The sequence below is a fragment of the Lissotriton vulgaris genome, chromosome 4_1 (assembly GCF_964263255.1).
Source record: "Lissotriton vulgaris chromosome 4_1, aLisVul1.2, whole genome shotgun sequence".
In the NCBI taxonomy this organism is placed as follows: domain Eukaryota; kingdom Metazoa; phylum Chordata; class Amphibia; order Caudata; family Salamandridae; genus Lissotriton; species Lissotriton vulgaris.
Genome location: NC_141691.1, coordinates 347525927 through 347550040, shown reverse-complemented (window position 1 = coordinate 347550040; position 24114 = coordinate 347525927). Strand labels below are relative to the sequence as shown.

The following is a 24114-nucleotide window of genomic DNA, read 5'->3' as shown; positions in this document are numbered from 1 at the left end:
TGCCCTGAAAGTTTGAAAAAGCCTACTCACATTGAAGTTTGTTGCCATTCTCAAATTATCATCCAATTCCTTTCTAGCCTGAAAAAGGTCAGAGATGTATTCCTGGATAGGACTGGCGTAACTCTCCTCCAAAGATGAGAAGCAGATCAGTATCCCCCAAATTTAATGGGGCATCGTGGAAGGGGGTTCTCCATAGGAAAAAATAACACACAAAAACAAAAATATGTATTTGCAGATGGGAATCCATTCCTTCTGTGCGGAGTTGTTCACCACAGAGAACCCCATGGAAAAGGAACAGATTCTCACATTTCCCATGGAATCTGCATGGAAACCTGAGTCAGGTGCATCTTTCCTTACAAATACTTCAAGGAGTTGGTGAATTCCAAAAAGTAGTAAATTTGCAGCCGTAAGTCAATATAAATCTGTGGGTGTAGATTTACAGTTTTCTTTATGAACAGGGCCGCATATACATTCCAATTCCATAAATGTCTCTCCTACCTAGACTTGTTTTCAAGTTTCTTCTGAAATGATAGCAAATTCAATTTGAAAAAAATAAGGTATCGCAGTATTAAATATATCAATCATTTAGTGTGTTAATGCTACAACACAGAAAAAGTAAGTTATGATAGAAAAACAAGACAAAAATGTCAAAATGACACTCAACCTACCTTTGGGTGTTTTACTGCATATCGTGTCGTTCAACCCTTCCCACTTGGAGCAGTCAGACCACGGAAGCACACTTGTGAACGAAGCAAAGAGATAATAAAGACTGTAGGCGATTATGACATTATAATAAATAGTCACTAGTGTTGAAATAAGGACCATTGTCACTCCCACACCTGCAAAGGAAAACACATGGAAGAAGAAACAAAGTTAGATTAAGGTGGAGGGAAAAATAAATTAACTGTCTAGGTATCAGGCAGGTTTACTTAATCATACAGTAAAATACTTTGTTGTAAGGTTGAATCAGAGACAAAATAGACAAAATATTGTAACATTTAAGATCATAGCCACATGTATTCAAAATAATTCTTTGTAAGCCAAAGTTCAGCCTTTCTCTTGTTATTTCTGCAGTTTTGTGTCGCTGCTAAAGCGCTCTTTGAAATACTTTCAACTTTGATTTAGCTGATGTGGTAGTACTTTTGAAATTTTCAGTACAGAACCAACTAAGTGTGTGACTACCTATATAAAAAAAATGCACATAGTGTTCACTCTTGTTAACGACTAAAGATGTTTCTGGTTTGGAAATGCTATAAGTAGAAGGGGTCAAGTTTGCATCTTACCACACAGGCTGTATGTGATTTCATAGAAAAACAACTTAGTAGAATACCATTACTGAGCAACAATTTCATCTAGACGGTTTAATGGAAGTTTTCAGGATGCATAGCATTCACCATTTAATAGAAGCCAATTCATAGAAAGTCTTTTTTTCCAAATTCACTTCTGCATACCTATTTAAAGGTGTAGAAGTAATTATTGGTGGTCTTACTTTCAGAATCATTGTAGCCAAAGAAATGTATTTCAGTTCCTTATTTCAGTCATGGGACATTATTTGGCAATAATATATTTTACATTGTCAAGCAAATACTTTGGATATTTGTAATTCACTGAACACTCACCACCCCATAAGCATTCATCTCTGCTCCCTAAAATGGCCTCTCCATACATAAACTACACCCATCTCTGACTCCTAAACTCCAACCAATCCTGAAACTTAAAGCCCTTTATACTCCTAAACTCTAGCCACATCTTAACCTAAAACCCCTCAATACCACTAAAGTCCACCCATTTCTGAACCCTAAAAACTAATTTGTATGCCTAAACCCCACCCACCCTTGATCCCCTAAATCTCACACCACCCCTAAATGCCACCCATCCCTGAACCCTAAGAAACCCTCGCCACCTCCTGAAAATCCCCATTACTGACCCCTAAAACCCTCACCACCCCTAAACTCTCACATTCCTTAAACCTAAAAACACATTCTACATATAATATTCACCTATCCCTGAACCCTTAACATCCCACATTACCTTAAATGCCACCTATTCCTGAGTACTAAAAACTATTCACCACCCCAAAATGCTAACCATCACAGAATCTTAAAAACATTCACCAGCCCTAAACTCCACATATACCCGATTTCTGAAAAACCTTCACCAGCCCTAAACCCCAGCCACCCCTAACCCTAAAACTCTAAAAAAAAGAAAACCCTCATCACCCCTGAACAGCTACCATTTTCCTGAACAAAAAAAAACTCATTATGCCTAATCTTCACCAAAGAGTGTGATTTGGGGTGTTTCCTTAAAATTGTCTTTCCTTTAAAATGTTTTCTTTCAGTTTCGATTTATTTGTGTTTCCTTAAAATTGGTTTTCCATGATTTGGTTTTCCCCAATGTGGTTTCTCAGTTTATGTTTTTCCCTAAGTCACATGTTGTGTGTCGATTTAGATACTGTATATAGGTTTCCCGATGTATGCCCTTATATAGGCACAATTCACATTGCCCTTATTTAGGCATAGAAATTCTACTCTTATTTAGGCACTTTCCAAGCTAGCCAAATACAGGCATGGCCACCTACATCCATCCATCAACGTCACAACGAGTTCTTGGAAAAACAGACTCTTAAGGCGTTAGGACTTCCCCTTGCTTGGATTTTCGATTTCTCCAAGAACTCATTTATTATGCATGAACATCTATTCCTTAGGGGTTCATTCATGACGTTCTTCTGCCCGACCTTTACGTCAATACTTACATTCCTAAACTCCTTCAAGGTATAAATATATCTTCACTTGCCAGGGCAAACCATGGTTAGGCTGCATACTTGCACGACACGGCTCGCCACAGCAAGTTCAGAAGGAAGTTGAGTCCTCACCGACGCACTGACCAGAAGCTGTCATCCTCCTCGCAGAAAATCCAGCTCCAGTGTTTCTGACTCCCCTTGCGGGGTGTTAGAGATCAAGACCTCACTCATTCTAAGGTATGGAGCGGACTAGAACCTAGAGGGACATTTGGTTAATCTTGGCAACACCAATCTAAAATATAGCCCAACTAGACTATAGACAAACAGCACCTACTTCTTACCTCGTACAACACTTAGGTTAGGTACACTGGGGTAGAACTAGCTAGAAGCACCAGATGAGTATTCACATTTTAGCCTGTGTTATTTATGTATGTATTTTTATGAATATTTGTCATAGCGACAAGCCATGCTATTGCAGTTTTATTTTATCTTATTGCTAACACTGTACGTATTATACTTCGCACACTGTCTTACGATAGTAGCAGTTCATAACTTTTTGCTCGCGAAATAAGAATGTTCAATAAACCCTTTTTATTGAAACGCCTGTCCATCTATTTCTGTGTAACTCTGTAGAAACGAAGCATGCACGATTGACTGAGAGAAACTGTTATCTATTGTTTCCACGATTCTGAGATTGTTCCGATTCTAAGTGAAACAACGTTGTCATGTTTATGTGGTTGTCGGTAACTAATCCCTTCTTGTTTATTCGAGAAGTTTCTAGTGACCTCTGAGTTAGCTGGCACACACAAGCAATTAAGTTTAATGTACTCGATAGAGACATACTGACCTTAGTCCTATGTCAAAACTATAGTGTATATTATTCCAATGCACAGAACCTATCAGGGATGTAGGAACTACACTACACACATACATTATCTTACTACTTTATAGCACGTTAACCCTAACAGAGTGATAAACACTTCATTAAACAAACAATAATCAGGTACTTTTGACTAGAACCTCATCTCTCACCTGTAAAAAGGAAGCAACTGTTTTGAAATAGAATGAAAATCTACTTCATTTTGAGATGCTGCAGCAGCAAAGAAAAGAACAATTTTCATTTGTACACATAGCCTTGTGCACAGGAAGTGAATGATTGTAAAACTGTCTTCTTCAGCATCATATCTCTTAGAGTAATTCTAGTGCAGTGGGTCTTCATGAAACCCTACGCTATTCACTGGCAGCCGTTTTAGGAACAAGACTGAGTGATATCTGAGTTGCAACTGTAATGAGACTTGTTTCAAGTCCTGGGTTCGACTTTCCTGGATAGATATCGACCGACGCTGAACCAATAAAAATGCAGAACACTCCTAATGTACAGTTCTCTAAATAAAATAACCATTGTTGTTATGTTTAGCTTGCTGCATTATTTTCCTTTCTGTATCCAAACACCTTCACTTGATGCAGCATGTGTCAGTTGTCTATAGCAGGAAAACGCAATAACAGAAGAATTAAAAGCTTCACTTTATAACTTGTGTTGAGACCTTTCATGAGAATAACAACGTCAGATGACAAAAACAAGGGCTTTGTGCCTGGAGGATTTGTGTGTAATGACTTATGGGGATGAATCATAGCAACACATTCCGACATATTAGTAAGGATTGGTGACTGCCTGGATTAGACAGCTGTAGAGAGGAGAGATGCATAGCTGCCTGCAGCCTGCCTTACACCAAGTCCATCATAACACCACCCTGACGCAAAAAAAATCCTGAGCCGCAAGTGTTGAAAGAGAATGAACAACCCTGCACATTCACCTCTGTCTTCAGCTAGAGCTTCTCACCCACAGAAAACATGTTGAATCAGGCCCGGGCTGACCGTTACGGGCACCGTGCAATCCCCCGGTGCGCCGCGAGGGTGGGGGCCGGTTTTGGGCCCCTGGGGGCCATTTTTGTTACACGGCCGTTTATGCAGCATAGTTGCAAAATAGGCCCTGTAACAAAAATCGGCGGCCCCGGCAAAGAGCTCAGTGGCACCCCCAACTTCCACCAGGGGGGCCGGCCGAGCACTTTTCCGGGCCGGTTTGGTTCCCAGTCCGTCCCTGTGTTGAATCCTAGACAAGCTTAACATCACACAAACCCACTCAGGATATCAAGAATTCTATCAGAAAGAAGCAAACCCTGCTTAGTGTTTCTGTGCTGTACTATTTGAAAATAAAGCACTGACTCAAAGAAATATTGGGTTAAATAAATTAGCTTTAGACAGGTCAGATGCAAAAACAAGAACTCTTGGCTCTGCGCTGCACCAGCAAAGCCCACCATGATACAGCCCCAGGTATATGTATGTCCTACAGGTTGACGGCAGGTATTTTTAGTGATATTGCAAATCACTCAGTTATATTTACAGCTATATTGATCGCTGTACGTATCAGTGTTCATCTGTCCCAATAATCCAACTACAGTCAACCAATGAGGGGTCTCATATGGCATGTTTAACCCGATATATTTCTCTGTAAGAAAGCATTACATAAGGACACGAAAGTAACCACATGATGCATCATGATATGAGAACATATAGTAAATATTAAAAATATCAAGACGACATATGGCATAATAAATATCTCATTTCTGTTAGCTTGATACTCAAGTCCCTGGTGCATGTTGTGTAGAAACGGAAAACTCTTAGGTTAATAAACTTATAGATAATTTGAGAGGAAATCCCCACCAACCCAGAGCCTTCTGTCCTCTAAAAGACACCATGACACCATAACCAATGTAAATCCATATCTATCATGTTTTCCATTAACAAAGGGTCCCCACACTGGCCTTCAGCCGGCATTAATAATATATGCAGGGCTGTTTCAATTGATTTTTCTGTGGCAATGTGTTAACTCTGACCCTAGTGATGCTGAATAGTGTTTGGGATATCAGTAGTAATCGACTATTTATAACTTAAAAAAACAAGTCCATGCTGTTTGTTTCCATCATAGATTAGACACAAACAATCTTACTTCTATATCTTTATCCATTAAAAGGAATCTTTTATGGCTCCCCTCATCCTCCTACTTTACAACCATTGCTTCATCTTTGGCCAGTTTATCTTCTAACCCGGATGAAGTTCGGAAACCTCCATGAATTCTTTGTTGTCTTTACATAATTTATTTTTATAAGATTTACTCCTTGTTCTTACTCCTTTTATCTTTCTCATTATTGCAATTTTGAATGTTATGCCTTATAGTTTACTTGCTATTGTTTCTTGATGATGTAGTAAGATTTAGGATTCAGGTAATTTTCTTACTTGTACTGTTTTATTAAGATACCCCCCGTTTTTCCCTCCCCCTTCAGTAATTATCAGATTATATTTTTGTTATTTACTGTATAATATTATTCGTCCTATGTATATTATACCTTTTCTTTCAATAAACTTTGAACTTAAAAAAAAACTAGTCCAACCAGGACGACAGGACAGTACTCGAAGTACTGACACGCTTCAAGAGATATCTTGACAGCTGTTGACAGTTTGGACATTTGATTTTCAAATAAAATGGGCGTGCATTTTGACTTTTGTTGGATGAAGCACTTCTGATAAACATTTACCTTTTCTATTTCTACTCCCAAGCCAGTTCTCAAATTACACAATCCTCAAAGTTCAGAGTTTACAGTACACTCCATTATCTTTAAATTGTGTAGATACTTTCTGGCAATCTGCAAAAGATTTGTAGATTGGATTTTTATAAACTACCCCAACACGGTCCAAGACCGCATATGGTTTACAGGCGTGTACTCAGTAAGTCAGTCCTTCATATGTTAATTTTTTTTAATCCAAAGTCATCTTGGTTAAATCCGTGTCAGAAAACAAAAACAAAAAACAAAAAAATGCTCACCTTCAAATGCTGGCAGTAGTTTCCACACCGAAACAGGCCCTAAACTGGCAAACTGGCCCAGGGAACATTCCAAGAAAAATAAGGGTAGTCCAGCAAGAGCCAGCATAACTGCGTATGGAATGAGAAATGCACCTGAAAAATACAATTGGAGTAAGAAAAACAATTTAGCAGCACTTTAACTAATATTGTAAACGAAATCAGTGCACAGTGATCCTCTTTCCCAGGCATGTTAGAGGCAAGGCTCCCTTGCATGTGATGCACAATTATCACAAATCATAATTTTTCGTAAAAGACATGTAGAATTTTTTTTTTTTATTCAATAGTTTCTTTTATTTGAATTACTGAAAATCTAGACTGGGAGGATGTAAAAATATGGACACTAATACACTAATTCAACAGAGTAATAGGATAGTTGAAGAAAATATTATTTACACTCTCTCTATCTCATTAGAGAATAAATTCATCTACTTCGATCGTGCTTCTGTCTTGGAAGAACGTGTCCACTGTATATTCCGGAAAAGATTAATCTGTAAATAGTGTGCAAACTAGGCAAATGCATCCAAAGGTTATTTTGAAAAGAGATTCTATGTGACACATGCAATATGACGTAGTTGCCTGTTAATGGCCGGGCATTTTGAAAAACATTGTTTCACTAGAAGTTTCCTTCAGTTTACAGCCAAAACAATATGCATCAACGCCTCTTAAAACGTATGAATAATGCAGCGTTCAAAATGTTTGCAGTTTGACTAAATGAATGTTATGTGGTATCCTGATACTCACTCTGAGAGATTTATTATATTGAAGATTGTAAATATCACTTTATATCCCTAGCACAGCCAACAAGCCCTTTGATTAACAGTGGGATGCTGGCAACCGTTCAGAGTGCATTCGTTCATGGCTGTAAATGTGTGGTTGAAGTGCATGAGGCTCAGAGATAAATAACGCAGCGCAGGGCCGCAAGCCATTTGGCTGTGCCAAGCTAATTCCAAAACAGTGAGATGTGTCATATTTACAACATTTTACGGATTCCTTTGCTCTCTCCTGCGCTGGCGCACTATTAGCTGCCATGCGTTGACTACCTGCGTCACAGGGATGATTAGTGCATTTTTGAAATGTGTGCACAAATATATTAGAAGGAAAGATATGGCAAAGTGCAATATATTCACATGCTTTGAAGGTTCAACTTAATTAAGTATTGGCTTATGCCCATGCTGATGTTTGCAGAATTTAACTGTAAGAATGGAATGAGTACGCACATTGGGTCTGATTCATAGGACATGTAGTTTTTCTCGTGTATATTTACTCCCACACTTAGGCGTGTCTATATTTGTTTGCTATTTTCCATTTCTGAGTTTAGATCTACATCTAAGTGTAGACTTACATGTTTTCACCCCCTCCGTTCCGGGAGTGAAGCCCTCTAAGACTGGATTCATGAGTGTACAGTTACTTCTAGTAACTTTTCACACAGAGGTGGAGATCTCCACTACCTGGTGGAGTTCTGCCTATAGAAAAGTATGGGGGAAAATATTAAAGATTATTGGGGCATTTTATCAAGACAAATATTGATGTTTTTTCGGCACATAGCGCCGAAAAAGCAGACATTTTAATATCGCACAATCATCAAGGCGGCGCAAACATGCGTTAGCCCATGTTAGCTGCTGTTTTCCGAACGCCTTGCCTCGCATCGCTAATTAGATGCAAAGTAGGCGTTCCTCACATAATATCCTTGTAAAACATTGGTAATACAGCATTGCGATATTTACAAGGATGCCCTAGAGCTGCGAAGCGATGATAAACGTTGCGTTAATGCCCCTTAACGCTGGATTTTTACTCCTACTAAAATTTCAACTTAGCTATCTGTGACATGGGAGGTGGATTGCCAGGCTAGATCCACACCTGCCTATTATCAAGGATTTTGTGATCGCAGGATAATTATCGCTGCTTTTCACATGTTAATGCATGTTCACACCCTCTATCACTGGATTTCACATCGCCTTGGTGAATGGCGTTGATAATACGCCGCTAACCTGGCGCAGGAATCCAGCAATAGATGGCGGTAATGTAAATCGCACTAAGCGCTATTTGCGATAATCACTGTATGTCCTTGGTATTATGCCCTTATTATTCTTTAAAAAAGTTATTTTCTGGATCTAACACGCCCCTCTATCCTACAAGGGCCTGAATCTCAGAAAACGCTTTATAAATTAAAAACTCCTCCTAGATGATTCATGGTGGGAATTCAGGAGCACAATTAAGGCAATAGATAACTGCAAATCGAGCTCAGTGTCCCAGGTGAGTTTGTAGATGTTTGCCAACCAGTTCCTTGCAGTCTTGGGAAGCAGCTGATAATGAGTGAGTTGATATGGATTCAGCTCATAATAAGTGAGCAGATAAGGTTGTAAACATGAGCGAGAAGTGCAACTCATTTTAACCTCTTAGAAAAATAAATAAAGGAAGAGGTGCTATCTCACAGGTATCTTATATACTTATTGGTTAGATAACAAACCAAGCAAAGAAAGCAAAGTAATCAGAAAAAGCTTCATAGCTCTGGTAATGCAAACAGAAGCATAACAAAAGAACAAATGTTGTGGAGTGATGTACATTAGAGTTGGAAGCCCCCTCTTTCACTGGTGATGAATGGGTGTATCCGTCAGTTAAGACGAAAGAACAAAGATTTAGCAAAAAAGAGAAAGACAAGAGAGCATGATTTCTTCAGAAACAAATAATATATTTAAAAGAATATTCAATAAATTGAAAGTTTGTTTGGTGAAAGGAAGTCACTTCTATTTTGGACTATAGGTTAGTTTGGGGAAAACTGATAGGATAGGATAGGATATATGTTTGTAAAGCGCTCGATTGCCATGGCCTCTTGGCGCTAGTGTATGTGGAAGGGAATTAATCAAGGCATTAATCATGTTAAAAATAAGTCAGAACGCAGTGAAAATATTGACAGTTAACTAAAAATAAATAGGTAAATCAAACGTTAATCCACCTGTAATGTGATTATAAGGAATGGCTATATTTTCACTACAGCACAATGTGAGTCTTCAAACAAATAATCTAACAGTAAAGGAAGAAAGAACTCAAATGCATGCAGTTAGGGGGAAATTCGAGTATGTATAAGTCATTAAAGATTAACGAGGAGGCTGCACTTTCGCTTAACACTTCATGACTAGAGGGAGCATTTATTTTTCAGGAAATGTTCAGTTATGAGTTGAAAGGTGAAAGTGTGAAGTTAGGCAATTGCATTGAATGCCTGGTAGCTGAGACATGGGTGTATGCTTTATAAAATATTAGATACGAGAGGGAAATATAAACTTTAAAAGAAAGCATAGTGGCACGTGATTCGCGTTATTCATTCAAGTATTTGTTGCTAAGGATTATTTGAGCAAAGGCTAAGTTTTAATGATCTGCTTTTGGTATCTTTCTTCCTCTGTTAGTGGTCGGCTGTCATCGGGGTGGAGTGGTGGGTCAGGTATCTGATCATCTCAGGAATTCTTTTGAGGTAGTGTACACATGTTTGTGTTTGACCTGGTTAAACAGCACAGGAGAGGGATTTGAATTGTGTGGTGTCAGCAGAAGATTGAGCAGGAAGTTGGACGTCACCCAACAAATTGTGTTCTTCTACGACTAGTTGCTTTGACTATACTAAGCACATCAGTTAGCCTGTCTCTAGGGCTGTTCCATGGGGAACTGAGCAGTGTAATGTGTTACTTATCAGGTAGTGATGTGTTCACTTCTGAATGTTTGTGCAGGGGTATTTATCCATTAAAAAAATATTGGAATTCTCTGGTGAGATTTTTAAACACGGTCAAAGTTCAAGGCCCTACAGTGTTGTTTAAAGAGCAGGTGAAAACGGCTGACTGACCTATGGCTAAAAACAGTTGACCCTATTACGTATTTTAAGCTGAGGTGGGTCCTCAACTGATGCAAAACGAATTCCATTCGCTTTGTTGCATTTGATCAATTGTTGTTCTACAGGATGGTGATTAAAGTCCCTTTATAGACACGCAGTGAATGCAGGTGTATGTTTAAGGACACATATGTGGCCTTACACCATCCTACTCTTATGGGTATTCAAGAAGCGCCCATGGGCCCTCTCTGCTGCCTCTCTGCATCGCTCCCTATAGAACCATACACGAGGCAGCACTGAATTGAGACCCCCTTCATTTCGTGGTAAATGCGAGAGCCTGCCACACTATAGAGGGTGTGCACAACTTTTTCACTTTGCACAAATTGTGGAACACCATGATTTCTTTCTTTTGGGTGCAATCAGTGTTCTGCTAGATAAAAAGGCCCTGTGTTTCAAAGTTGGTTTCCTGGCCCTTTGCATTCAGCAGATCAAGCTTGGCTACCATCATTTTCTGATAAATGTATAGGCCTCTTTCTCTTACCGCATTTTCCTTTTCCATCCAATAAATAGTCTTTCTGCCCACTGGGCTGTACTGCATTTTTGTAGGCAGGGTGACCAGTCACAACAACCTGTTTTAATAAGTGAATTCCAGTAGAAGCCCGTGTTCACACCAGAACGTGGGCTTTTATGGGAATTCACAAGGGCATATTATCAAGTCCATTATCGCCACTTTAGCGGCAGTTTCCTGACGCTAAAGCGGCGATAATTTTAACGCCGTTTGTTGATATTATGCCCCTACCTTATTTGTGTCGTAAAATGTTGGGCAAGCTGATAGAAATAATGTGGTTAACCGATGCGGAATGTAGAACGTGCTGACATAGTGCATTGTATGAAAACACCGTGCCAAGGAGGAGACATGGAAACAGAGGGAAAGCTGGTTGTTGCTGGTGGCGTCACCGTACATGAAACGGGATGAGTGTTTGAGTGAGGGCGCATGATTATAATCCCTGGCAAGGCGTGGCCTCTAAGAAGAAATAATTCTATAGAGAGAGAGTTAAGGAAAGAAACTACCTGAAGAGGTGTACAGCATCTTGAGTAACTAAACGCCAGCCATGACTCAGTGGGATGACGGACTGTCTGGCGTGAAAACATAACGATTACAGTCCATTTTGAGGAGTACGCAGCAGCCGCGGTCGGTAGGGGAGTACCTGCCGGGGCGGTGATGTGGGGAGGGGGAGGGGCAGGGTGGGGGTTAATAATGTATGGATAATGGAGGTTTGCAGGTAAGTAATCATTTAAATAAATCAAACACATTTCGTTGCGAGCACTGCATTGCATTTGGGGATGCAGTGCACGCAACGAAATTCATTTGATTTATTTAAATGTTTCCTTACCTGCAAACCTCCATTATCCATACATTATTAACCCCCACCCTGCCCCTCCCCCTTCCCAAATCACCGCCACGGCAGGTACTCCCCTACCGACCGCGGCTGGTACGCAGCAGTTACCCTCGGCCCCGGGAAGAAAAACTGGGCAGACCGTACTTTCTGACAAGCGGTGTGTGCGTGTTTTCAGGTGTGGGTTTCTCAACAGCTCCTGGGCGTGAATTACTGCGATACACTCTGGCCCGAATGCGCCTTCAAGTGCCGGTGGCCTACGGCGTCCTATCAAGACTAAGTATGTTTTTAGACGCAAAGCACGGTTAATGATCAGTCTAGAAACGGCCTTACTCACTTATTACTGACTCTCTCACTCCGTTCTTACACCTCTGTGTGCCCTTGTGCTCAGCTGTGCACGCCTACCCTTATTAATGGATAATTTTGTCAGACAAATAAGTTTCATTCCAGTGGCATGTGAGATTTTTCTTTCAGGTGCTTCTTTCAAACCCCAGCTGAGAAATCATTGACTGGTTGTCAAAGTCCGCAAGTGCCGTGCCTTTGTGGGAAGGAGGCACCTTGGACTGCCCATCAGAGACTTCCCTGTTTCCCCACTTGCACCTTCGCATGTGATCTTGGACACATTGTGTAGAAACAACAATGGCTGATAGACGTAAAGTTGATCCCGGCCTGCAGTGGCATAGCTTAGCAAAAGATGGCACTAGAAAGTGGACCAGAGAAAGTACCAGTTGCTGAGATTAATTGAAGCATTCGACACATCACTTTTTTTATTAAACGAAGAAGCCTCCAAAGTACAACATGTGCCAATTCCTTCTTCAAATACGTTCTTTTTAATCAGAAGTTTATTACTGTGAATTCTTATTAGAAATACGTCTTTGAATCAATACGGTACCTCCTCCATTTTGGAACGTCAGGTAGGGGAATCTCCAGACATTGCCCAGTCCCACAGCATAACCAACCATGGACAGGAGATATTCTGTTTTACTAGACCAGTTCCCACGCTCTGTGTTCTCATCTTTGCTGCCCTCGTGTGACGCCTAAAAATAAAATCATAAAGTTATTGCAGAAGAGTATTATAAAATATAATGTTAATCCATTCTTTTGCTAGACCAGCCGAGTTAAAACTGATTCATTCTTTAAAAACGGGAAAACGACTTTGGAGTTATATATGCCCCCAATCTTTCTGCAGGGTCACAATAAACATTCGGGACACAGATGGACTGCGGTGATATCTCAAGAGGGGGCCGTAAATCATTCTAACTTTGATATTTGGAGTAGAGGGGGTGAAAATCGCAGATGACACCCTGTATATTTGCTGTGGAGCCATTAGGGTTGAAGGGGCTCTATTGATGGCAGGAATGGGGGTGAACTTGAGACCTGCTTCATGTTTTCTATTGACTCCCCTTGGCCTCTTCCTTACCCCCTCTAGTACTGCATTATAGGACAGTTTATAGGTGAGGAGGTGAAGCTGGGTGCAATTAACCGGATAACAACTGTTTTCCCCTCATGGTTCCTAATGTGTCACTGACCACTACCGATTCCTGTCTTTTTATATGGCACATTAATTCAGTACTTCTATGTTTCATACCAAACACTTCATTTTGTGGAACTTACCTTTTATTGGCTAATATATATGCACAATGCGAAGTACTAAAAGACAACATCACGTGAAACATTGCATCATAAATGAGGCACATTAAATCAACAGGGAGTGATGGTAAAAGGCATGAATCCGAAAACCTAATCATGCAAGAAGGAGAGGGCAAGATTAGAAAATGTGAATGGTAAAAATGGTTGCAGTATTCAACTCATTCATAAAGAAAGGATGTTGGATGCAACAAAGCTATTTCCTGATCTTACAGTTTGTGAACTGTCATACTGTCTGAGAGATTCAATACTTTGATGATATCGAACAGGCCATTGATTTATTTAGAACTTGTTTTTGTAGCTTAGGGGAGAGGATAGGAGTGAAGATTGAGCACATAGTTTGGACTTTGTAACAGATTCCAAGGGCTATTCAGGGTTCTCTCCATATAGCCTGCTGTAGCTCAGATTCGTATTCAGGAGTACATGCCTGACAGTCTTGTGTGTGCAGCCTTCTCTGGTGAAGGATGATTCTTGCGGTATCTCTGGCCTCCTCTTGTGTCTTGTGTGGGGAGAGGTTGTGGCCTTATGGCTAGAGTGAGCGGTCAACCTCGAACCTGGGGAACTGGATCCGAGTCTCGGCAGGGGCGCTCAACATCCAGTGAATCACTTAAACTCCCTGTGCCCAACAAAAATGAATATGTCCATCTGTAACATAACTGGTACTCATGTAAAGTGCTCCCATACCTTGGGGTCAAGTTTGAGCTATATAAAACTCCAAAAAAATAAAATAAAATCTATAGTGGCTACCAGATGTGTCATTTGGCAGTGGCATGTGCTCCACAAGGGGTTCACAGGATGCTAAGACTGAGGCTACCAGGTAATAGGGCTTGATGGGTTCTGGAAGGCGGAATACCCCAGCTGGTCCTTGACCACCTCCCCTATTCCACAGGACAGGCCATAATCTTCCTCTGAGGTTCAGGACACTAGTCCAGGCTCTGATAGTAAGTCGCCTTTCCTATGGAAACACCCTAATGGTCGGTATGAATGAAGGCCTTTTTTCCAGGCTTCAGGTGGTGCAGAATACAGCAGCATACCTTATCCACAATCTTGCTCCGCTTTCCCCATCGGAACCCTAACTGCACTCCCTTCATTGGTTACCTATAAAATAGCGTACACTCTTCCAACTTCTTTGTTTAGTCTGTAAAACTTTGCACGGAAAGGGACCTTGTTATATGAAAAACAAACTACAGCTGTATTTCCCAGTTCATAAGCTTCGATCCAGTGATCTACTACAGCTATGCTCCAAACGCATCCATACAACTAGATTTAAGAGTCGCTCCTTCTCTTTCTTAGCTCCGCATCAGTGGAATCGGTTGCCTATGTCCATCTGCTCCTGTCCTGATTTTACTTTCATTAAAAAACTTCAGAAAACCTGGTTGTTTTATCTCTAACCTCGGCATTGCACTGCAAACAGTCTTCCGTGGCTATGGCGCCAAGAGATCCTCTTGGGGATGATTTGTGCGCCTAACAAATAAATAAATATCTGCTATTTAAGATGGGGCATTTGTAGAGCACTTAGGGCTCATATTTGCTCCAAGTATGAAGGAGGTGTTTATGGAGGTGGTTAGGTTCTGGAGTCAGGGATAAGAGCCACAGCAGAGAGCCCTAAAGGTGGCAATGGAGATGGTCTGAGTGAGGTGTGCACCTTTTGTTGATGTTGGATTTGTTTGATGCTCTTTTGAGCATCTCGCTTTCCGATTGGCAAACCCCAGATTCAATTTAGGTAGTTTCATGCAGGATTAATGTGGTGGGGGCGGGACTGATTTTCAGTGGGGGTGCCCAACTTAAATGGAATTGAATGGTTGCAATGGGGGACACATAGGAAGGGTGGTCAATGGTTGTTTGGCAATCCTGTACGCTGGGCTTTCTGGGATCAGGTCTCAGAGTTGGGTTAAGGAACCATGCTACCCAGTGGTGAAGATGGTTGTGAATGACAGAGGTGGTAGTGGTGGAGTCAGAGTTGGCTGGGTGGGGTTAGTTGAGAGCTCATGTGAGTTTTGGCCCTGGCAATGGTCCTGGCAAAACTCTACTTGTTTTACAGAAAATAAACACCTAACCGGGTTATTTATTTATTTATTTAGGAAGTTTTCTATAGCGCTGTCAAGACCCGGAGGTAGCAGAGCGCTTTACAGTAATAGAATGACAAAAATCTGTATAAACATATACATAACATAAACATAAACATAACATATGTGAGGTATAAGCATTCAATGAGTGACATTGTAAGCGGAACATGGGTGAGTTGCCGAGCTTCTTTGGTTATGGGATTCACTGTAATCACATAGTTCAGGGGTTGCTTGCTGACCCCGGTTATCCACAGCCAAGGGAGCGGATCAGGAACAGGGATTTGAGTTGCTTTTTGAATTCCACAAAAGAAGGAATAGTTCTGATGTGCGGGGGGATGGAGTTCCAGATTTTGGGGGCGTTTCCAGTGAAAGAGCAGTCCACTGTTCTTTTCTTTCTGGTTTTGGGTAGGATGAGCAGGAAGGAGTTAGAGCTTCTCAGATTCCTGGCTTGGCCTACTTTTTTGAGTTTATTTGCCAGGTATTCGGGTTTGCCGGTATGGAGGGCTTTGTGGGTTAGGCAGGCCGTTCTGAAGTTACTACGCATTTCTACTAGGAGCCATTTGAGTTCCTTGAGTGCTGGGGAGATGTGATCCGATTTTTTGATGCCGGTAATCATTCTAGCGGCAGCATGTAGTGTTGTTTTGATCGGTGCCAAGTTCGATTTCGGGATGCCTGTTAGGATTGCGTTCCCATAGTCTAGCCTTGACAGTACTAGAGATTGAGTGGCCAGTTTGAGATCCTTGTTGGGAATGTAGGGTTTGATCTTGTTCAACAGTCTGAGGTTAAAGAAAGCACCTTTGGCTGCATTATGGCTGAACTCATCCCTATGACCAAGAATAGAGCTATCAGCAAGTCCATGACAGGTAAGGTGTTGAAGGAAAATACTTAACCTGCAGCTGTTGGAAGAGCTGTAGAAATACATTTGCTCACCACACATTTATGTTTGCTTAATAAGAAATATATCAGCAACTTAAAACTGGCGACAAAGAGGCAAAAGACTCTTACTTATGCCATGCCTACTTTCTTAAGAGAATCTGTGTCAGAAGCCAAATTGCTGTCTCCAGTGTCAGTCAAGTTGTTTAGCGTGTGCATTGCCCACCTGAATTCTTGGTTACATCCCTGCTCTCGTAGCCACTTCCACCCTTCTTTTTACCCATCCAGTATCTCCAGGCTTTTCTCTTCAGAACTAACATATGTACCAACCCGGGTTCCGCTCAGTTCCAGGGGTTGGCTCCCATATCCTTGCCACGCCAGTCATATGGCACAGCAGTGCTGGTTCTTTTTCCGAGACTACTTTATGCTATTTTCCAGTGAGACGAACGGTGACCGTTGGGTGGTCCGGCGGTGTTGGAAGAGAGCCAGAGTGCGTGGGACTCTTCACATGACAGTTTAAAAGGCTATATAAAAATAATCGATTGGGAATTAGCAGAAGTGGGATGTTTCCTCTTCTGTGCTGTGAGGGCTTCCTAGAGTCTCTCAACATGGGGTGATGTTTTCATTTTCACATACTTCCTCTGTACCAGGTCATTTTTAAGAACCATTTAGTGCAATTATCGAAATTGCTAATCCCAGTTACATATGTTGTTTTCCTTTCACCACCAGCTCCTTCTCCCACCACAACAAGGAGACATATTTCCCACACACATGGGATCCGGTAGCGTCAAATGCAGGGAGGTATAACTTCCTTCGCTGCAGCTATTCCCTCAACTAAGTCCCACTTTCTCTGGATCCACCAATTCTGCTTGTGTCTCCCTCTCTGATTTCTCTCTGTGTCAAAATCATGCTCCACGACGATGTTATTATCTTTTGCTGCCACTGGTTTCTCTTTGCAGACCACTGGACGTCCCTTCACATTTTCACACCCTTTTTTTTGGTTTGTTCTCTCCTGGGACATGGACTGCATTGTTTTACTCTGGTAATTCCTGGTTGAGGGGCAATACTGGGATACTACAAGCAGAATGGGTGTAGTTGGAAGAACTCTGTTGTCTGGTGGCAGAGCCTGTGGTGAAAAACACTGACACTTCTGTCCTCAGTTTGGTCTTCGGGACGGTGGCTACAAGGATTTTCATTCCCGTGGGAGTTCTATTTGCACCTGAATGTGCCAATTACATTGTGCCAGCTTGTGCTGTTTCCCAGCAGATCTTAGTTGGCAGAACATTTAAATATCTAGTACCTACATCCAACAGAAATCATTTGAAGCAATACCTGACATGCATCCATCATCGGCCAGATACACCATATAATTTGGTATCACAGATCTGTCCTCATAAAAGTAACTCAACATATCAGGCAATACTCTGAATACCTATTCAACACCGATGGTATATTCCATATAGCCGGATCCCACAAACTTACCCCAGTACTATCCATAATAATAAATAAACAAACATGTATGTTAGAGGAATCCAAATCAAATGCAATGCTATCAATTATCTCAGACATACACTTCAAACTAGGAAATGCAAATGCCACTACTCTCATCTGGAAAGTACCTGAATTTAACACATAGACTTAAATATACCAAACCACGCTATGGATCATCCAACCCAAACCACCTGAACTCAGACTAGTCTGGGACAGATTCCCAGAGAGCATGGGGTGAAGGGACTTGAACTCTGCAAGTGCTGCGAGGCCATACTAACAAAGAAAGCACTCGGTGCAACTATAAAGACCCAATTCACAGAACTAACTTAAGACATAATCCTAAACTTACTACTTTTGGTATTCACAGAAGTTAGGATTTTGTCTTAAGTTTGTCTTAACAAAATCCTAATTTCTGTGAATACCAAAAGTAGTACGTTTAGGATTTTGTCTTAAGTTAGTTCTGTGAATCGGCCCCTATATCATTACATGGTGTACTTCAATAGTAGTCTACTTTACTAGTTGGCTGCTATATGTGCAAGTGGGAACCTAGAGTATTCCTTAAAAGGAGTGAAATAACGATTGTGTTTGAGATGAGACTATTGGAAATAGATTTGATTTAACAAAGCTGAAATGTATGCTTTTCCCTGCACATAAGACAATGAGCGATCCTCTCCACGGAGCGCTGCAGCGGATCTAAGGTCTCTCCAGAACTGCTCTGAGCATGCTTCGATGCCCTCCAGCGCCTCGAGTTTATAATAAACGTGTGGTCTGACCTCAGGGTCAGCCTTGTGTCTGCTAGCGTGTCTCCTTTTCGTGTCTCATTCTGCCACATAACAGCGCCCCCTTCAGGAATTAAACACTTGTTCGGATTGAGTTTAATTGAACAAGCCTTGAAGGCAGCGAGTCTAGACTGACTGTCCCCAGGGCACGACAGAAAGATACCCACTCACTGGCTACTCACCCCTTCACGTTGCAACCTGCCAACAGGGCTGCAAACCGGTCATTTATAGAATGCTGAGCGTTAGGAACTCTGCTGAGCTGACATATTGCTTTGTAAAGCAATGACCACTCCACACCTCACGCCTTTTCACAACTTGTTCATTTCTGCATGTATCTCTATACTTCAGGTAAGAAAAAATAGACTTTTCTAAAAATATTCAAACTTGAACTACTCTGCCTTAACAATAAAAGAGCACACTCGAGTCATCTGCCCACATCTTTGTTTTGTAGCGTATATGACCTCTGAGGCAGTAGTTCTGGGGACCAAAATGCCACACATGGGGTGCTTTTTAATATTACTGAATAAGGAACATAAGGATTGTTAGTCCTGCAGTAGCAGTGGCATTGGGGCCTAGATGCGTGACATACCTGCAGCACTGCAAACATGGCTGTTTTTAGGTCTGGCACAGAGACAGTCTCTTCAGCCTCATGGCTTCTAAAAATATCATAATAAAAAGCAAGTAAACATACATATGTTCAGAGGCTTTAGGTCAGCCGTCTTTAACCAGCGGCCTGGGGAAGTGACACTAACATTTTGCTTCCACCAATCTCTCCCATTGGCTATTTTTCACCGTTGGTGAAGGCATTCTTGCATATTCGACTTTTTTTGTATATTTCGTATTCGTATGATGAATAAGTTAGTTGCGTATGTTTCCAAAACAACAAAAAACATTCCAAAACCCATTGCATTCTTTCTAATGTCAGCCCTATTGGCTTTGCCAACAGCTGTTGACATTGTGCCTTTTGTCCTTGCGTGTATTAGAGCCAAGGGCGCCCCTGCTACGCCCCTGACAATGCCCAGTATACAGTATCTCGGGCTCCCTGTTTTCCGTTTTTACGGATTTTTACAGATAAATGCAGACAGAAAACAATGTGTTTTCTGTGTGTATTTATTTTTTAAATGGATAAATACAGAAAATGTGCTTCTTTTCAGTGACTCTTCGTGCTGTCTTTCATGAATTTAGCCCAACAGCTGAGCAGATGGACAGCATGGAAAATTAAAAAACGGGATGAAATTTCTTTAAATAACCGCATTTGTCAACAGACATTTTGTGGTATAATGCTAATATTTGCCAGTGGATGTACTGTTATGTAATATTTTGCAACTAAAACTAAAATACGACGGACATCAAAGTATAGGTGTGTGTCTATTATTTAAATATATATGGAAATGTACCGTTTTACTATTACATTTATACGTAAAATACAAAATAAATATGGATACATACAGATAAAATGGGCAAAAAATAAATATGGATAAATACAGACGGAAATGTTAGAAAAATAAATACCATATAACCAGGACGTTTCACGTCAGAGACAGCAGGGTGTGACTCACAAAGGTGTTATTAAATATTGAAATAAGTGTGGTGAGTGGCAGTGAGCATGCCACAACTCGCCGGAGCAGCCTTAGCATCTGTAGCCTGTGGTTTGGTTGCTGGTTAAGAAACAGTAGCAATAAAAGAAACCCGTGCTGAACAACAGCACCGAGGGCAGACTTCTGTGACTCATGGCGGAAACTCGGGTGTCCATTAATGGACAAAGTGGGCTCTAGCCCAAGGCCCTGAGGGAGCCCCCTGATAGAGCCAGCTCTTTTCTGCAGTCTGCAGAGTCTTGCCCTCATGGCCTTGAACAATTCTTAAACAGATTGTTTTAAATACCATTTTACTTTTATTTATTTTTAACGTGGGTGATGTGTGAGAGTCTATTAAAGGCATTTTGCAGCGAAATGTTGTGTTTAAGTTTCACGCAAGAGCCATACATCTTTTTTTTTAGCTCAAAAGAAGACATGCTATATGAGAAATGGGAGGGCAACACAGTGATTATTTCCGTAATATAAATGAGCTGCTGCTCTGTTACAATATTGAAAACACAACTCTCTATCCCTGAATAGTAGATGTAAACATATTTAGAATTTAGTGCCTGCACAGTGCCATTGCCCTGGCCAAAGATGGCATGAAAGAGCGCAAATTGGATCGTACATTAAAAGCTGTTCTAAAAAGGGGGCCCCGAAATACCTTTGACCCAGGGCCACCAAAATCCTTAAAATGTCCCTGAGTGCAGCCACTTGGAACACAAACCCCACAAGTGCGTGAGACCGAGTTGGGGCTGGTTCCAAGTATTGGTGTACCGTGGGCGCTGTGTCGCAATGGTGGAGGGGAGTCTGCCAAGAACACGTCCACCCTGCAGAACAATAGCAGCCTTAACATGCATGCGAGCTGGCATGCCACGCAGCGCCCGAGGCTAGCCGCGTGGATGCCGGCGCCAGTACCTGCTTCCAGGGTGCAACAGGTGCACCGCCCAAGCCTGCTTCACGGCACGGGGTTTGGACGGCGAGGGGGTGCCGAGGCGCACAGGTTCTTCAGTCGGCATACCTCTTTTAACGGCAAATAACTTAAAAGAGGAGTAACTGCGCTGCGTCCTTCATTCCGCGCGGCCCTCCAGGGCAAGGCCAGAATTGCTGATGCTTCAGTGCCTGAGGCTGTCAGATCACACATCAGACAGTATGCCTCCGGGAAAGAAGCATGCGCCCTGAAGAGATAAGGTGGTCAAACAGTGAACCTCTCAAGTGAAGAAACGCTGCACTCACCAAGTCCTTGCTGGCTGTCCGACCACAGCATTTCAGGAATCCCGGCAGTGAGATACCCATGGCCTCCGTGTGTACCGGCGCGGGGAGCTACAAAGGAATGTTATTTGCTTCTTCCTGAGCTCTTGAGGCTGCAAAGCTCACCCCGGCCCCGAACCTGCTCTTAACACCGGCTCACCTAGAGAGGTATGCCAGCCCAAGTGGCCATGCCCCGGCTGCCAGCCCTTTTAAAGGCAGCCAACCGCCTCCCCGCCTGCCCCTGAGTCAATTACAGGAAACGTTGCAGCATTAGCAGCGCGACGAGATTTTGTAATTTCAATACGCATCTCCTGAGAGTGCTCATTGTTTTTCATGACATGGCGATAACAAGAGGTTGCGATTAGGAATTTCCATTCAGAGGCGGGAGGGGTGGGATTAGCAAACCCACATCTTTGAACACTCACATCCACATCGCTGGTGTTGAAACCAGGCGCTCACCGCTGACAGTCAGGTTACCTATCACCTTTCAATTTAGAGGACATTTAAAATAGTTTATACATTGGTAATACTTTGGCAGGTTACATATTAATTTAGTGCATTTTTGATGCTCATGTATTTATGTGGAATAGTAAATAACACAAATCATTTGTAGTGTGTGTGTAGGCTTACATGTTATGCTTCAAAATGATCCCCGGAGCACCGCTGAGTCCAGAGGTATGTTCAAGGGAGTTCGTGAGAAAAGCCTTTTAAGATGTTTTATGACTTGAAACTTTCAGCAAGGCAGGGGAAAGCACCGCTGTAGACAACATAAAACCTGGCATGTTGGTAGCACTCACCGGAGTTCACAGCCTCGTCTTCATTTGTTGTCAACATGCTTAGCTGTTTTCAAATCAAAAACTTAGATAAATAAGTCAGCTGTAAGAAATGTGGTTATTAGTTGAGAGGCGTGAGTTACTCTCTCTAATAATATTCAAAACCCTTATCAGGGTGAACCATAAAAGTCACGAAATAAGCATGTGATTAGCCTTCTAGTAGCTTGGTATAAAAGTTGTCAGGCTAAACTTAGAGGTAATGTGTAAAGTATTTATGTAGCACTTTTTCAGAAAATAAAGTGATAACACCACAAGAAATATCCGAAACCAATTTTAAAAACGGAGATTATTTTAATTTTAAAAAAATGACACCAAAACATCAGAAATCAAATCAGATGAACATGAGGTATGAGTTTTGGGAGTTTAAGGTCAAAATAGCACCAAAAAGGAGTGAAATGCCCACTTTGGGTATCTGGTTGTGCCTGACTGGGACAAAGTCAAAAGTTCAGGCTAACTGCTATGGAATGCCGTTAGGGTACAGAACAAGGTGCAGCTCACTGGGATCCTTGGTGCGGAGGCTGTGCGCTTCTGCAATGCATCCTCTGTGTTGCTCTGCATAGGATGCACCAAATCCACTGATCCGGTGCTGTGAGTTGCTGCGATGCAAGGCCCTGAATCGTTCTGTGCCATGCTGCGTCAGATACAGTGAAGCCGCAGATCAGGAGCTGCGAGTGTGTCAGTGTAAGGGGTGCATCTGTCTGTGCTGTGTCAGATCCGATGAAACCTTCATTTGAGCAGGGAGGAGTACACTCTGACTCCGGCCAAGGACCCACGATCTAGAGAACAGCACTTGGAGGAGGAGGGGCTCAAGAGTCACTCCCACAGAAGCCGCAGAAGGAACCAAGTCAGTTTCAGTTGGGTCTGGTTAGCTGGAAAGCAGGAAAGGCCTTTGGAAACTTGTTCTGGTCCGGTTGCTTAAATACAAGGTTAGTCAACTGATCCTTGGAGTCACTTCTGAGGTCCTGGGTTCAAAGGAAGTCAAGTCTCCCTTCTTCAGACAGTGGAACAGTCCTTCGGAATCTTCTCAGGTCCAGGAGTGTTTTGATTCTAGTTCTGAGGGTGCCACTTTTATAACCAGTGCCATTCTGTTGGTGGAGAACAAACCTTCCTCTCACCGTAAAAACAGGTTCTGGAAATGTTTTCCCTTTTTCCATGGCTTAGGCTACCGTCTGTCTACTGAAACAAAGGACAGGCAAGCCTAGGTTAAGGCTGCAATTGCCCGTAAGCAAAAGACACACAGATGATGGATGGAATGCAGAGCAAATCAAACATTCACCCCCAGTCAAGAGATCTGGGTTAAATCCATTGTTCTCTTGCTCACCGTGCCACTCCAGTTTAGACCCAGCCATATGCAAATCAGTCTTGACCCTGTTCCTCATGGGAACTGTCCAGCCCCAACTGCCAGTGCCAAGCTAGATCCTCCCTGGACCAAAAACATGCATCTTGCGACCGGTTTCGGGACATCACCCCTTATCTGCCAGGGTAGTTTGATTCTAGTGGCACTATGAGCTTGGGACCCACATCTGAGCATATCTGGTGCACTTAGGGCAAGAAAGCAAAAGACACACAGATGAAGGATGGAATGCAGAGCAAATCAATCATTCACCCCCAGTCAAGAGATCTGTGTTAATCCATTGTTCTTTTGCTCACTATGCCATCACAGTTTAGACCCAGCCATATGAATTAATTAATTAATTTATTTATAGTCAAAGTCAAAAGACTTTATTCGG

At 42.0% G+C, this 24114-nt stretch overlaps 1 protein-coding gene across 1 annotated transcript in view; it reads right to left on the bottom strand.

Moving 5' to 3' along the window:
* LOC147718732 (sodium- and chloride-dependent neutral and basic amino acid transporter B(0+)-like) overlaps window positions 1-21725 on the bottom strand; it is a 60213-nt gene extending 38488 nt beyond the window's left edge. The window contains exons 1-4 of the mRNA XM_086918725.1: window positions 21537-21725; window positions 12763-12907; window positions 6621-6752; window positions 669-839 (exon numbers count right to left, since the gene is read on the bottom strand). Of these exons, the coding sequence (XP_086774851.1) occupies window positions 669-839; window positions 6621-6752; window positions 12763-12907; window positions 21537-21596 (508 nt within the window). The 5' untranslated portion in view covers window positions 21597-21725. The remainder of the gene's footprint in view (window positions 1-668; window positions 840-6620; window positions 6753-12762; window positions 12908-21536) is intronic.
* Between the last annotated feature and the right edge of the window lie 2389 nt (window positions 21726-24114).